This window comes from Vombatus ursinus, unplaced genomic scaffold (assembly GCF_900497805.2).
Source record: "Vombatus ursinus unplaced genomic scaffold, bare-nosed wombat genome assembly UNPS02006779.1, whole genome shotgun sequence".
NCBI classification, from domain to species: domain Eukaryota; kingdom Metazoa; phylum Chordata; class Mammalia; order Diprotodontia; family Vombatidae; genus Vombatus; species Vombatus ursinus.
In genome coordinates this window covers 529,677-546,236 of record NW_020946557.1, presented here as the reverse complement: position 1 = coordinate 546,236, position 16,560 = coordinate 529,677, and the positions used below count along the sequence as shown (strand labels likewise).

General features: G+C 38.4%; 1 protein-coding gene across 1 annotated transcript in view; it reads left to right on the top strand.

Moving 5' to 3' along the window:
* The window catches only part of TRAF3IP2 (TRAF3 interacting protein 2), a 68,373-nt gene that overhangs the window by 37,544 nt on the left and 14,269 nt on the right, over window positions 1-16,560 (top strand). Inside the window, exons 4-6 of the mRNA XM_027848634.1 lie at window positions 4,468-4,663; window positions 9,835-10,013; window positions 16,324-16,412. Coding sequence (XP_027704435.1) covers window positions 4,468-4,663; window positions 9,835-10,013; window positions 16,324-16,412 — 464 coding nt within the window. The remainder of the gene's footprint in view (window positions 1-4,467; window positions 4,664-9,834; window positions 10,014-16,323; window positions 16,413-16,560) is intronic.

Sequence of the window (16,560 nt, the reverse complement as noted above, 5' to 3'; positions counted from 1 at the left end):
CCTATTTAGAAACTAAATAAAATCTCAAACATATAGAATTGTTCCATATAGCTGAAAGGGATCATAAAGAATATCTAATCCAACTTCCTCATTTTACAAATGAAGAAACTGAGCCTAAGAGAAATGGATTACCAAGATCACATAACTATGAAGCGGTCAAGCTGAGACTTCAATCTACAATAACGTGCTACATCCTCAATAAATGCAATATACCCTCTTATGTGTGTGGACATACTTTTACATTTATGTCTTTGGTGTGTGATAGAATATTAAGAGTCACTAGAAAGCTAAAGCAGAGCTCTAGGCATCAATCTTTGGGTGAGGGCAGCTAGGTGGTGCAGTAGATAGAACACTGGGCTTGGAATCAGGGACATTCACCTTCATATGAGTTCAAATCTGGCCTTAGACACTGGCTGTGTGTTCCTGGGCAAGTCACTTAACCCTGTTTGCCCCAGTTCCCTCATCTTTAAAAATGAGCTGGAGAAGGAAATGGCAAACCACTCCAGTATCTTTGCCAAGAAAACCCCAAAATAGGATCATGAAGAGTCAGACACAACTGAAACAGTATCTTTGGGTTGGAGGACTTAATATCCTTACTATAGTCAGACTAGTATCCCTGACTATCAAAAGTGAGGATCATTAGTTACTGGGACATGCCTTCAGACAAGAAAATAGCCTTCAAATTCTTTAGGATGTATATAAAATTTAGGATGTTTATAAAATCATTTATAAATCATAGGATTCAAACCTGCAAGAGAACTTGGAGATTATTTACTTCATTTTTGAGATGAGGAAAAGTGAGGCCCAAAGTAGGGGAAGTAACTTGTCTAAGATTACTCATGTAGTGAGGAGCAGAGCCAGGATTGAAACACATTTTCTTTCAATGACACACTCCAAGGCTCTAGGAAAGACAGAGAAGAGGGGAAATGGAGCAGCTAATGCTACAGACTGCTTTTGGGGAGCATTGAAGCACGTGGAAGGATGAAAACTAAGCTATCTTTAACCACAACAGTGTTTCCTCAGTCTCAAGAAAAGGGGGCAAGGGCTAATGCTTTTCCTTCATTGTCTATTCATGTTCATTAGTTCATAAAATTTAATCATTACTGTTTCTGTGGAGACTTTAAAATGTAATGGAGATGCAATATGATGTAGGGCATAGAGTGCTGGGCCCAGGGTCAGAGAATGTTGTTGTTCAGTCATTTTTGGTCGTTTTTGACTTTCCATGACCCCATTTAGGGTTTTCTTGGCAAAGATACTAGAGTGGTTTGCCATTTCCTTCTCCAACACATTTTTATAGATGAGGAAACCTAGGCAAACAGGATTAAGTGACTTGCCCAGGGTCTCCCAGCTGGTAAATGTCTGAGGTCAGATTTGAACTCAGGAAGATGAGTCTTCCTGACTCTAGGCCCGGCACTCCATCCACTGTTCCATCCAGCTGCCCCCAGGTCAGAGAAAGCAGGGTTCAAATCCCACTTCAGTCACCTACTGGCTATGTGACCCTGGCCAAATCATTTAGCCTCTCTGTATCCCAGTTTCCTCATCTGTAAGATGGGATAATAACTGTAGTGCTTACATCACAAGGAGGTTGTTGTGAGAATCAGATGCAATAAAAGCCCTTCGTAAACATTGTAAGACTACAGAAATGTCACTTATTGTTAATCTAATTTGCATAGTGTGTCTAGTTGTGATTATAGCAGACATTCAACATTATAGAGTTTGGTTTTCTGTTTCACAAAGAAGGAAAATAACAAGTTCTGCTCCCTAATTCAATGGTGAAAACAGTGACTTTGATCAACACTTCCACTCATACAAAAAAGAGCACCAAAATTGTTAAATTCTGCAGGACATTCAGATGTGCAAAGGCAATCTGGGATAAGGGAAGTGCTGGACTTGGTGTCAGAAGACCTGGTATTAAATCCCAGCTCTGACACCTTCTAGCTATGTGACCCTAAACAACTCAACCTCTCTGAGCCTTTCTGGCCCAAGCAGCTTGGTGGAGCAGTGGACAGAAGAGTGCCAGGCCTGGAGTCAGAAAGACTGATCTTCTTGAGTTAAAATCTGGCTTCAGACACTTACTAGCTGTGTGACCCTGGACTATTCACTTAACCCTGCGTGCCTCAGTTTACTTATCTGTAAAATGAGCCAGAGAAGGAAACAGCAAACCACTCTAGTATCTTTGCCAACAAAACCCCAAATATGGTGACTGAAACAACTGAACAACAACAAATGCCCCAGGATTCTTTTGATGAAAGTTTTTGTAAACCTTAAAATACTTAAGTATTATAACTTTACTTGAAGTAAAATTACAGCATGCAACATAGCTACAGCTACTTGAGCTATCCCTTATTCATTTCCCTTTGCTATATATCATAGCTGAGATCATAATGGTTCTGGAGTCAAAAGACCTGGATTCAAATCCTAACTCTGATGCTTACTACTTGTGTGACCTTGGGGAAGTCACTTAATTTCCTTGGGCTCCACTTTACTCATCTATAAAATGAGAGGACTGGATTAGATGATCTCCAGGTTCCTTTCAAGGTCTAGATTGATAATCACAGGGTACTTTTTTTTTTAAACCTAAAAAAATTGTCAAAATTCTATGTGATTCAAAATAACTAATAGGGAAATGTTTTATATGATTATACATGTATAACCAATATCATCGTGCTTACTGTCTCAAGGAGGGGAGAGGGAAGGGAGGGATAGAATTTGGAACTCAAAACTTAACAACCAATGTTAAAAAAAATGTTTTTACATGTAATTGGGGGAAAATTTTTTTTTTTTAATTCCATGTGATTGTAGTTGAACCATTAGTATTTTTTGGTTGAGAAAAAATGCATAGTAATAAAAACCACTGTGAATGCATCGATTCATTTAAATGAATTTCTATTATATTAATCATATACATTTGAAAATTGGTAACATATATGTATTTGAGTCAGTATTCAGTCTGCAGAAGGTATGTTTGCTTGTTTTATTACACTGAGTTATTTAATGGGGTAGCTGGCACTGTTTTTAAAGCTTTCAGAGCCTGGAAATCTAGGTGAAGTGATGAAAGTTTTAACTTTAGATCTTGTTTCACTGCTAGCTTGTTTCCATATTTAGATTTTGGTGCAGCAAGTTCAGAAATTCCACTTTCCTAAACATATGCTGCAGTAGAAGGCATTAGATATTCCACAGCTTTAGCCAACAGAACTGGATCCTCAGAACACACAAGTAGCCAGAAGTCACCTAGGTTCTGTTTCCTACTAGGTAGGAATTAAGTATTGATAATACCAAAAAACAAAACAAAACAAAACAACAAACCAAAACAAAACAAAACAAACAAAAAAAAAATCCCCATGGTTCATGTGACATACCTTTCTTGGTGCTTAAGCACCAAGATCAAAATGATAATGCTTGGTGATAATGTCTTGGGAGCCCCCAATAAGGATGCAGCTCCCAGGATTCTGTGGCCCACAGGACAGGAAGGGCTGCCTTCTCTACTCCCACCAAACTGCTTGCTTTTTCTGTATGAACTGATACTTAACTGTTCCTGGGTCCCTGCCCCTGTGCCTGATGAAACTCTTCCCAACCTTCAAAGCTTAGTTAACATGTCACTTTCCTAGACAGAAGTAATCTGTCCCGCTTCTGAATTCCCATTAGTCCTTCTTTGGGTTCCTTTTGTGGCATTCACCTGGTACTATCTCATATTGTAGTTAAGTATATTCCAGAAGAATGTAAGTACCTTGAGGGCAGGAAGTGGGTTTGATTTGTTTGTTTGTTTGTTTTGGGGGGGGGTTGGTTGGATTTTTTTATCCCCAAGGCACAGCCAAATGCATGGAACATAGGAGACATTTATATGCTTGTGGAATTGATGTGAGTTGAAATGCATACCTGTCTTTTTTCTCCTTGAGATTCTAAGCTGCTTGAGGGCAGAGATTATGCCTGAAGTATTCAAATGGCCCTTCTGTGCCAGGTTGATAAGTGAATTAGTCTCTCTTTCTCTAAATTCTACCTAGGAGGAAAGGGGAGCTGTGTTATTCTTTACAGTTTATGGCAGAAGCATAAGATTTTAGTCTGTCAAAGAGTCTCAAAATTTAATCATTCTTTGTTTAAGTTACATATTTTGTAAGGGTCTGAGCACAGTTGGTAAGAAATGAAATAAATTCCTTAGGAAATGAGAGGGTTAATTTCCCTGGGCTGATATGTGGTATAATAGCTAAGAGTGCTAGTTTGGGAGTTTCTCGGCTCTGGGTTCCAATTCCTACTCTGCTCCTTACTACCTATGTGACCTTGGCCACGTCACATGGCCTCTGGGCCCCATCTATAAAATGAGGGGGTTGGACTCTATGACTTCTGATACCCATTTCAGCATTAAATTTATGATTCTATGATCCGAGGGCAGCCATTTGTACTGTGCTTATTTACTCTTTCATAGGCAAGAGAGGTTTTTCAGTGTTTCTTTGTTTTGTTTTAACTTCTCAGATGGCCAAGAGTACCCTAGGGCAGCCTACCAGCAATTGGTACAGCCAGCTCAGCTGCTGCCAGGCCCTCCTGGACCCTGTGGACGAGATCTCCATCCTCCTGTTCAAAAAGTCATCCTGAATTACCCCAGTCCTCATGGCCAAGAAGAAAGACATGCACAAAGAGACTATTCTTCCCCAGTGCCCCCCAGATACCAGTAAGTGGTACAGAACCAGCATTCCAGCATTTTTTTGGAAATGGAATCAAGACTTCAGACAGCTAGGTGATGCAGTGAATAGAGTGCTGGGCCTGGAATTAGAAGATCTGAGTTCAGATCCGGCCTCAGACACCTACTAGCTACACAACCCTGGGCAAGTCACTTAACTTTATATTTGCCTCAATTCCCTCAACTATAAAATGGGGATAATATCACCTACCTCATACAATTGTGAAGATCAGATGACACAATATTTGTAAAGTGCTTACGTAGCATAGTGCCTGGCACTTAGTAGATGCTGTAACAATGCTAATTCCTTTCTTTCCTCCCAGGGGTACATTACAGTTGGATCTTCCCTGTCTCTCCCCTCTTGATCTAGATTTGTCAAGCTTCAAGGTTCAGTCATCCGACCAAGTAGTAAGAAAATAAGGTCTAATATAACACTTATTAGCTGTGTGACCCTGGGCAAGTCACTTAACCCCATTGCCTAGCCAAAAAAAACAAAAAAACAAAAAAAAAGAAAGTAAGGTCTACCCAAACCCATACAATATAGACTTCTCAGGTCAAGGAGAAAGGGAAGTGCCTTCATAGGTATTTCTTTATAATACTAATAACTAAAATAACACTATGATATTGAAATTTATGTAACACCTAGAGGTTTGAAAAGCACTTTAAATACATTGTCACGTTTGGTCCTCTCAACAACCCTATAACCATCATAGATATTATTACCCCCATTTTGCAAATGAGAAAACTGAGGAATAGCAAGGTTAAATGACTTGCCACAAAGCTAGGAAGGATTTGGGGCAGGATTTGAATACAGTTCTTCCTGTCTAGCACTCTATCCAATGCATCATTTAAATACAAGTCTAGAATCATTTTGGTGGAAATGATCTTGAAAAGCATCCTTGTTCAACCCTCTGCTTTGGGTTAGAACTATCTCTCTCCTAAGTTAATACTGGAGTGTGTGCTGTTCTTGAAGCTACCCCATAAAAGACGTGCACTCTTTATAACCTCCAGGATGTAACAATCCTCAACCACTGAGATGTTCTTTTTCTCCCTCTTGTTTGCTGACGCTTAAACCTATTCCCTATACCCACACTCACACCCATATGCCCCCCCACAGCTGTACTCACATATGTATACATACATATATAAGTTCTCAGTGAAGGAGAATAATTTGTTATTTCCTACTGCAATTATTTTCTTTGTATGCTTCGATAACATATACATCTTCAATAAAGTATATGCGTCTCCAGATGCCTATTGGATATCTCAAACTGGATGTCCCATCCCATAAAGATCTTAAACTCAGCATGTCCAAAACTGAACTCATTATCTTTCCTCACTAGTTATCCCATCTTCCTAACTTCCGCATTACTGTTGTAGATACCACGATCCTCCCAATTGCCCAGGCTTGAAACCTCAACTCCTCAATGTCCAATCTGTTAACAGGACCTCAATTGTATCTTTATAACATCTCTCCTGCTCCCTCCCCTTCTCTGACACTGACACCATCCTAGTACAGTTGCTTATCCCCCCATGAATGGACCAGTGCAGCAGATTGCTGGTAGTTGGACTCTCTACCATAAGTCTCTCCCCATTCCAGTCCATCCTCCATTTAACAGTCAAAGTAATCTTCCCAAAGTACAGGTCCAACCATGTCATTTGCCCCTCCCCCATTTCCTCTTCTCCCCATCACCTCTAGGATCAAATATAAAATCCTCTATTTGGCATTCAAAGTCCTTCTTATCTCAATCTTTACAGTCTTCTGTCATTTTACTTACTTCTATGTACTCTTTGATCCAAAGACACTGGCCTCCTTGATGTTCCTAGAACAAGATACTCCATCTCTCAACTCTGGACACTTCCCCTGGTGGTCCCCCATGCTTTGAATGTTCTCTCTTAATTTCTGCTTCCTGGCTTCCTTTAAATCTCAGATAAATTTCTGCCTTCTACAGGGAGATTTTCTCAATGCCTCTTAATTCTTTCTCTCTGTTGATAATTCAAATTTATCCTATACATAGCTTGTTTGTATATTAAGTTGTTTGCATGTTGTCTCCCCATTAGACTGTGAGCTCCTTAAGAGTGGGGATTTCTACTCCACTCTTTTGCCTTTGTTTGTATCCTAAGTGCTTAGCACAGTGCCTGGCACGTAGTAGGAACTTAATTAATGTTTCTTGACACACTGACATTACATCATCTACCCCATGGATGATTTAAGATGGCAGCTCACAGCACAATGGATATAGCACTGGCCCTAAAGTCAAGAAGACGAGAACTTAAATCTAGCCTCAGATACTTACTAACTGTGTAACCCTGGGCAAGTCACAAATGATGCTTGCTTCACTTTAAAATGGGATAATAATACAACCTACTTCCCAGGGTTGTCATGAGGATCAAATGGTATAACATTTGTAAAAAGTGCTTAACATAGTACCTGACACATAGTAGGTGCTATATAAATGTTTATTACCTTCCCTTCCCTATGCTTTTTTTCAGCAAAATAATCTGAGTTTCTTAAGCTTTTATTCATCGTTGTAATTCTTCAACCACTTAAACCTCAATCCCTGATCATTGGCCTCCTTTGAATCCTTTTTAAAGTTTTCTATCTCTAAAGAAAGCTATATGTCCAAAATTAGACAGCACTGGGACAGTACTGAATATTTTTCTGAATCTCATTAATTTAAGCCAAACTAATTTATGATAGTTTGAACAGGAGTTAGGATGAAATGTACCTTTACTTAAGCAAATCCTTTCTTCTTCACACAAATTAATACATTAAATTTCTGCTTTTATAGAACTGGTTGAGACTATTAAAATTAGTTTTCTCCAAAAATTTGCCAATTAACCTCCAAGCATTCATTGTGAAAAAAAATCCTTTTAAATGATAAGATAAAAAACATACCTGTGTTCCTTATTTTTCCCTCTTATTAATGAGTTAGAAGACACATAAAAAGATCATAAGCATCATTTAAATTCTTGTTACCAATTACTTTAATTTAATACAGTTGATATTTCCCCTTTAAATGATATTATATAAGAGATTTAAAGCATTATAAACAAGACTGACATAAGAATAGCTGAAATTCTAAAGAAACAAAATTATTTTCAAGCATCATCATGAGATAAATTAGGTTTTGAATAGTTGTAGGAGATTTTGAATCATCTGTTGTACTTGCTAAAAGTTTGTTGGGGCTAGTTTCCTTGTGGTGGGTACTATGGGCAGAATAAATCCAAAAAATTAGAAAAATTCTGTTATTTTTTAATTAGACGAAAAATTCAGGACATATCATCTAGCCAACTAACTAAATGTAAAAAGGGGGTTTTATGTATGTGTGTGTGTGTGTGTGTGTGTGTCTGTGTGTCTGTGTTTACTTGGTATTATTAGAATGTCTATCATTCAGTCAACTAGCATCTATGAAACACCTATTATGTGCCAGGTACTATGCTTAGTGCTGGAGAACGTCCTATCTTCTGTTTCATCAACTAAGCAATGATTCTTTTATCACGGACTAGTCCAGACCAGTAAAGAGTTTTGTTGGGGAAAAAGAAATGATACTAGATTCTCTTTTGATCAAGGAACATTTCCCATTACTTCATCCCTATATTCACCAAAATACAAAGTATGAGTTTGTTTTTTTCCCTAAAACGTACCAACTAGAGCTGAAATCCTGTGCAATCTTATAAGCCCAATGAGGAGCATAAAACTCCACTCTGTATCTTCTTGTGCTGTAGAGGCAACCTTTAACTTTCAAATGCTATGCCGATGGAATAAAAATTCTGGTAGACTCTACCAACTGGAAAGTATGGGTCCAGTGATAGACTCCATGTCTGTCATGTGAAGCACCTGAAGTGAGGGTTCACTGGCTACAAATGTTGTCTACAAAATCATTTTCATTTTAGCCACAACATATGAAACTGTTTAGTAAAGTATGAAGGGGATGCAATCTGCAACAATGGAGGGAGTACACATATAGATGAAATCATAGAGTTTTTTAAACAGTACTGAAGATAACACAAAAGCCTTCTGCAGTTGGGTGAGATAAGACTTCAAAGAGAAATGTTTCCTCTATTTCCTTTTCTAAATTGTGGGAAGACTACACAGGCTTGCTACAAAAGCAACACAAACAACATGGAAGTCGAATTCAAATATAAAAGGTTTTTGTCCTAATCAGATAAAAGTCAAGTCAACAAGCACTATTGTGCAAAGCTTTGGGGATAGACATATAAGCAAAAAGGATAGTTCCTGGCCTCAAAACATTTGCATTCTAATAGGTGAAGACAACACATAAAAACGGAGTTGAAAAAGTCAAGGGAGCAGTACTCCTGAGAGGGCATGGTGGTGAAGTCTGGAGAATGAAGGATAGCTTGTCTGGGCCCTTTCTCAAAATGGAGGTTCCAGGAAGAACTCACCAGGAGGACAAAGGGGATGAAAGGGATGGAAGGAGAAGGCAACCGAAGCATGGTAACAAAGGACCAATCTATATTTAAGTATATAGATATTTATGTGTGTATATATACACACACCACATATATACACATGTGTGTGTATGTGTATATATATATGTATGACATATATATAGTATATAATATATCTCCTTAAATATATGTTAGTTAGCCAGTTTGCCCATGGTCACAAAGATAATTTGGATCAAAGGTTGTACTTTAACTCAGATCTTCTTGACTATCCACTATTCCATATAGGCCCTCTTTCCCTGATAACAGGAAAAGGTATAAATGTTGCCAAATGAATGAATGAATGACTGAAGCATTTATTAAGCACTTACTATGTGGTGCCAAGTACTGGGCTTAGTATTGAGAGCTGACATACATATACACGTGACAGAGGTATATGCAGATATAGGGAAAAACCCACTAAATATCACGCAAGTTAAAAGACCAAAAAATAATTAAAATTCTCTGGCATATCCTCCCCAATAGCTGGGGTTCCCTTTCCCCAACCTCAATAATTCTAGCACACAGTCTTGGATAGAGTAGGGTATCTGTAAATATTTAAAGTCACATCAAAACTCTATTCATCTCCAGGTTTGATAAAAAGGACAGAAGTACAGGAGACAACTATCGTCTTGTATTTCTCAAAGACATTGTGTACCCCATAGTTTTTCTTTGGCAGAATATGCATTTTCCATTATTTGTTTCCTTCCCAGGGGTCAGATATATAACCAGCCACCTCACCAAGCTGCTGCTCAGGATGAATCCTATGAGTATCCTGCTGACTTCAGACCCCAGATTAACCAGATTCCTTCCCCAGCTGCCATCCCAAGACCCCCCAGTACACCTGCCATCAGAAGGACTTTGAAAACAAGCAATTTGCCGGAAGAACTGCGTAAGTTGTGTGCATGTTGGTTTCTCTTCTTTGTTGTGAAATCTTGTTATTCTGGTCACTCTTGATGCTTCATAATCCCCAGTCTTGGGATATTTCAAATAATCCCAATAAAAGGAATTGTTTTGCTTTAAAAGTTACCGGGGATTAAGCAAGTGTTTGTTGGGTAACCCTGTAAGGGCCATCAGTCACAGTCAGGAATTGCTCACTACTGGATTTTCTTTTAAAAGAATACCCATTTCTCCCTCCCTTCTTCTAAATGTGTCCTAAGCTGCCTCGCTGCTTATCTGAATTGATCAGTTGTCTGCATGTGTGTGTGCTTGGCATTGGCCAAGGACCTCACATTTCACCATAAATTGGCAGCAACCATCAAGAAAGAGGTCATTTTCTGGAGGGATGAGACATTGGGTTTGGAAAAATGGGTTAACATCTTCCATAAGGCTTCACAATCAAACACTTAATTCAAAAAGACATTCAGCCCAGTGTCAGATGGTGATTCCTCTTCCCCTCTATTTTTTTCCTGGACAGAACCAGAAATGTTGAAATATCACCAAAATGTTCTCATATTAAGGTCAGGCAGGACTGTGAATTCCAGAAACCTTATAAAAACAAGCATTTCTCATGGAATTGTTGCATTCTGTTGTGCTTACTGGAGAAACCCAGATGATTCCAATAAGCATTTTCCAAGTCTGGGTGCTTCTCAGAACCAGGCCTAAAATAAAACCCTGTAGGGTTTACTGATCACTAGGGGAATGGAAATGTGTGGTCCATGTCTGTCTTATTTATTCCTTTACTGCCTTGGAAGATTCCTTTACCATGGATACATTTTCTTTTCCATTCAGAATATGTTTTGTTTTTTGTTTTGTTTTCTCAAAATTAAAAAGGAGGTTAGTTTAGTTTCTACACATGTAGGTTTGTAATTAGAGCATGTTAAAAGAACCAAAATGGGGTCACAAAGAGTCGGACACAACTGAAAAACGACTGAACAACAAAAGGAGAATTAATTCCTGCTTCTCTCCCATCTCCACCCCACCACCACATAACATGTGTCCCTAAAAATTAGTATCCACATTTTATGTAATAAGCATTCCAATGTATATCAGTCAAGGTTTCAAAGCAATTTTCTCACAACAACCCTGTGATGTAGGTAACATAAATACTGACAGATGAGGAAACTGAGGTCTAGAGAGTTTAAGTGATTTGCCCAAGGTCACATAGCCATTTCTCTTACTGCCTAGTATTGTAGATTTTCAACTACATCGTGACTCTTACGCAGGCCATTGGTTAATTATTCCTCCCCACTGTTCCCCTCTTAGAATCCCTGTAGACATCGTTTAAAAAGCCCCCAAACCACCCAAGGATGAGATCCCATACAGGCCACCAACCCCCCCCCCCCCCCGCCCCCAAACAGAACTTTGGATCTAATTAATACTATGAACTCCAGAGACTAATTTCTAACCTACTTAACAATTATCTTCCCCTACTACCAACACACTATACCATTCTACCCCCTATGCTATGAGATCCCTCAATCTTTGTCATCAAGTTTTATCACACTAGATGTGAATTACAAAATTGTACTATCACTTACCAAACTTTCATCCACAGTCAGTACAACTCTATTTTTCCCTCTGACCAACTCTTGTCCTCTGTCCCCTACCCCAGTCCATTCAACTGTGTGCCTTTTGGAACTTCTGCAAACTCCTCACTTTAACAGAAAGCTGACTTTTCTAGAGCACATCTCTCCAAATATTCTCCAATGGAGGCTTCTTCTTTTCCCAATTCTGACCCACCTTATATGGCCAGGAAGAAAGGTTGGTATATTTTTTTGTTCTCCACTCCCACATCCAGACTATTCATCTGTCAACATGATTCAATAACCTTTCCTACTGTGAAGTCCATGCAATCTATAAAACTCTAATTCCCTTTTTGTTATTGTTATTTATCAACTTTCAGACAGATATTCTCCTAGCTTTATCAATGGCATTAGCATTTGGTTCCCTGTCTTTGTTTCCATATTATTCCCTACCATCATCATCTTTGGTAATGTCACTGTTTATTTTGATATCATTTCTAACATGCTGACTTTTCCATCATTCTTGCCCTGCTAATTCTTAACACCCACCATCTGATTTCTTCAACAATGTTCCTGTAATGATCAAAGTGATCAAGTAAACTCACAAAATCATGATGGTTTTGCCAGGTACAAATTTATAGTGTATAACCTTAGCTGGACCCTCTCTGCTACTCAACAATGCTTGTGTTCCACTCCTCATTGAGTCTCCAAATCATCAGTCATAGCAATTACTTTATTAACTCTTCATATCCCCAACCTCCTACACTCATAGCATATGCCTCATCTGTCTCTTATGAGAAAAGTTATTCAGTGTGAGCTCCTTCAATTCCTCTTCATCATACCTCCAAACTTGTCAGTATCTTAACCCAATCTCTACTCCTTCCCTCCTGTCTTAAAGGACAATATATTCCTGACTCTTTGCTAATTCCTCTACTTTTTTTTAAATTTATTTTTAGTTTTCAACAACCACTTCTATAGCTTTTGAGTTTTAAATTCTATCCCCCTCCCCATGACAGCATGCAATCTGATATAGGCTCTACATATACAATCCTATTAAACATATTTTCACATTAGTCATGTTGTAAAGAAGAAATAGAATCAATAGGAGGAACCACAAGAAAGAAGAAACAAAATAAAACAGAAGGGAAAAAAAAAAAGCAAATAGTATGCTTCGATCTGCATTCCAACTCCATAGTTCTTTCTCTGGATGTGGATAGCATTTTCCATCATGAGACTTTTGGAGATGTCTTAGATCTTTGCATTGCTGAGAAGAGCTAAGTCTATCAAAGCTAATCATTGAAAAACGTGGCTGTTACTGTGTACAACGTTTTCTTGGTTCTGCTCACTTCACTCAGCATCAGTCCATACAAGTCTTTCCAGGTTTTTCTGAAGTCCACCTGCTCATCATTTCTTATAGCACAGTAGTATTCCATTAAATTAATATACACCAACTTGTTCAGCCATTCCCCAATTGATAGGCATCCCTTCCATTTCAAATTCTTTGCCACCACAAAAAGAGCTGCAATAAATATTTTTGGACATGTGGGTCCTTTTCCCATTTTTATGATCTCTTTAATTCTTCTACTTCTTGACACTTCTTCCTCCTACACTCTCCATGATGTTACAACATCAATTATCCACTTTCTCCCATGCATCCTCAAGTTCCCTTCCCCACTATTTCCTTCCCATGTGCTTAAAGAAATGTTTAGATTTCCCCAATCCTAAAAAAGCCATTTGCTGATCCTTTTGCTCCACCCAGCTACCAAGCCATGACTCTTGCCTTTTGTTGTGCTAAGCTTCTTGAAAAAAGTCATCAGTATCCAACACTTCTACTCCTTCCCAACCCACTAATTTCTCAATCCCTTAATGTTTTGCTTCCATTCCTATTCCTAAAGGGTACCAATAGTTTCCTTAACTGCCAGGTCCAATATATGTACATATATATATGTATGTGTGTATATGTGTGTGTGTGTGTGTGTGTATGTGTGTGTGTGTGTGTGTGTATGTATATATATATGTGTATGTATGTATGTATATATACATATATATGTATGTATGTGTATATATATATACATATATATATATATATATTTCAGTTGACCCTCCTTGAACTCTTGGTAGTATTTGACACTAATGATTACCCACACCTTTTGGATGTACTTTCCTCCTTTGGTTTCTGAGAACCATTTGCTGCTAGTTCTCCTTCTGCCTTTCTCATTTACCCTCAGATCTCTTATTGAACCCTTCCTGACCTCTTAAAATAATAATTCATATATATATAAGGCTTGTAAAACACTTTATAAACATCCTCACAACAATTCTGTGAGGTTGGTGATATTATCACACCCATTTTACATATGAGAAAACTGAGGCTCTCCAAGGTTAAACAACTCATTCATAGCTAATAGGTTACTACTGAGGCAGTATTTGAAACAAGGTCTTTCTGATTCCAAGTTCAGAAATCATTCTCCCACTCTATCACACTGCTTCCTCAATAGTCCTATTCCCCAAAGTTCTATTCTTAGGCCTTTTACCCCTTACATCATATCCCTTATTAAACTCATCTGTGTCTACACCTTCAACTATAATCTCTGAACAGATGCTTCTTAAATCTACACAGAATCACAAATCAGAAACATCCATCATTTTCCTACCTCCATGTTTTTGTTCCTGCTGTTCCCTCTGCCAGGAATGCCCTTCTCCCCAACCTCTACCCCCAATTCCATTGCCATCTTCTTCATGAAGCCTTTGTTCCTAATTCCCCCAATTAATGAAGATCTTTCCCTCCCCAACACATCTTGACATATCACTTAGTTTACATTTCTCTTGTGCCCTTACCATATAGCATTTTATATTGTAGTTATTTATATATGTGTTGTATTTACCTAGTGGATTCTGAGCTCTGTGGGGTAGGAAATATGTCTAATTTAATTTTTGTATCACCCTCCAGTGCCCAATGTATAAACAGGAGGTACCTAATAAATAGTTGAAGTTGCCCTACCTTCCCACCCCTACTCCCCTGAGGTAGTCAAGAAAGAGCATCAGGACATCAGAGAGTGTCAGGCTATGAAAAAGGGCTCAGCAGGTAGCTCTCTGTTCGTATACATTTCCCTAGGGTAACTCACTTAGTGATTCCCAGCTCTGTTGTCATATTCAAGGACACAGAGAGTTGCTTGGGCACAGTACCAAGTATGATTGTAAGCAGACAGTGATGTCTTCATCACAAGGGTAAGGCAGACTCTGGGTACTGTTTTAAAGCCATCACATGATTTCTGAGCCTTCAGAATATCTGTAGGCAGGCCCCTCTAAGCTTAGAGTATGAAAGAGCACTGGGTGCAGAGTGAGAGGACCTGGGTTTGAATTCTGACTCTGCTACTTATTCTTTGTGGGACATTGGGCACATTACCCAGGTTATTCTGTGGGCCTCAGTTTTCTCATCTGTAAAATACTAGAAGAGACTAAATGAGCTATAAGGAAGTCTTTTCTAGTTATGTGATTTTTATGCCTTATCCTCCTTTGGCCATATAAGCAACTGTTTCTAAGACCCCTAAGGTCCAGTGGTTTCCACTATAGAATTCCATAATTTTAGTGTGAGAAGGGACTTTAGCAGTCACATCATCTAACTCGTACCTAAAAGGAATTTCTACTATAATGTACTCAACAAGTGCTTGTCCAGTTTCTTTTTGAAGACCTCCAAGGTGAGGGAAGCCACTACCTCTGAAGAAAGCGCATACCACTTCTAGACAGCTCTAATTGTTAAGAAGTTTTTCCATGAACTGATGCAAAGTGAAGTGAGCAGAACCAAGAGAACACAGTAACAGCAATACTGTACAATGATCAACTACGAATGGCTTAGCTCTTTCCCAGTAATACAGTGATTCAAGACAATTCCAAAGGAATCATGAGGAAAATGCTATCCACATTCAGAGAAAGAACTAAGAATCTGACTGCAGATCAAAGCATAGTATTTTCACTTTATTTTATGTGTGTGTCTTTTTTTTCCTTTGGTCTGTTTCTTCTTTCACAACATGACTAATATGGAAATATGTTTTACATGATTGTACATATATAACTTATATCAAATTGTTTCTCCTCTTCGAGAGGGGGAGGTGAGGAAGGGAAGGAGAAAATTGGGAACTCAAAATTTTTAATTGAATGTTAATATTTGTCTTTACATGTAATTAAAAAAATACCATAAATTTTTTTTTAAAAAAGTTTTTCCTGGAACTACACTTAAATTTGCTCTTTGCAACTTCTATTCATTGCTCCTGGTTTTACTTTAAGATACCAAATAACACTAAACACTCTTTAAATGACAGCCTTTCAAATATTTGAAGACATGTCCCCCCCATAGTCTTTTCTTTTCCAAGCTAAATATTAGCAGTTGGTTCAACTGATGCCCACATGGCAAGAACCAGAGGCTTTACCTTCCTTTGGTCAGTAAGTGATACCCCTATCAGTCACCTGCCTCTTGAACTCACCTTTTCCAATTCCCCTATCCCCCTACTTGACTGAGCTAATGTACCCAAGTAACTTTAGCCTTCTTGGATTGGAGAGGGAGGAGAACTCAGAGGATACTAGGCCAATTCAGCTGCCCCCACTAGGCATAATACTATCAATGGACTAGACAGGTTTCCTTTTACAGAGGAACAATTGAAACTGTATAAAATTCAATCCTGTTTTTTTGAATTGAGTGCTTTGGCTAGTTTCTAATTTATGTGAAAAATTCTCTCTTAGGAAAAGTCTTCATAACCTACTCTGTGGACACAGCTGGAGAGGTCGTGAAATTTGTGAACTTTTTGTTGGTAAATGGATTTCAAACTGCTGTAAGTACTTTATCCAAAGAGAAGATGGAACAGCAAGGGAGATAAGATAATGAATCAAAAAGAGGAGAGAGATAAATAAAGCAACTAGCTGTTGACATTTTAAACTGTCTTATTTATGTTTCATCTGAATACAAATTTAATGGTTGTG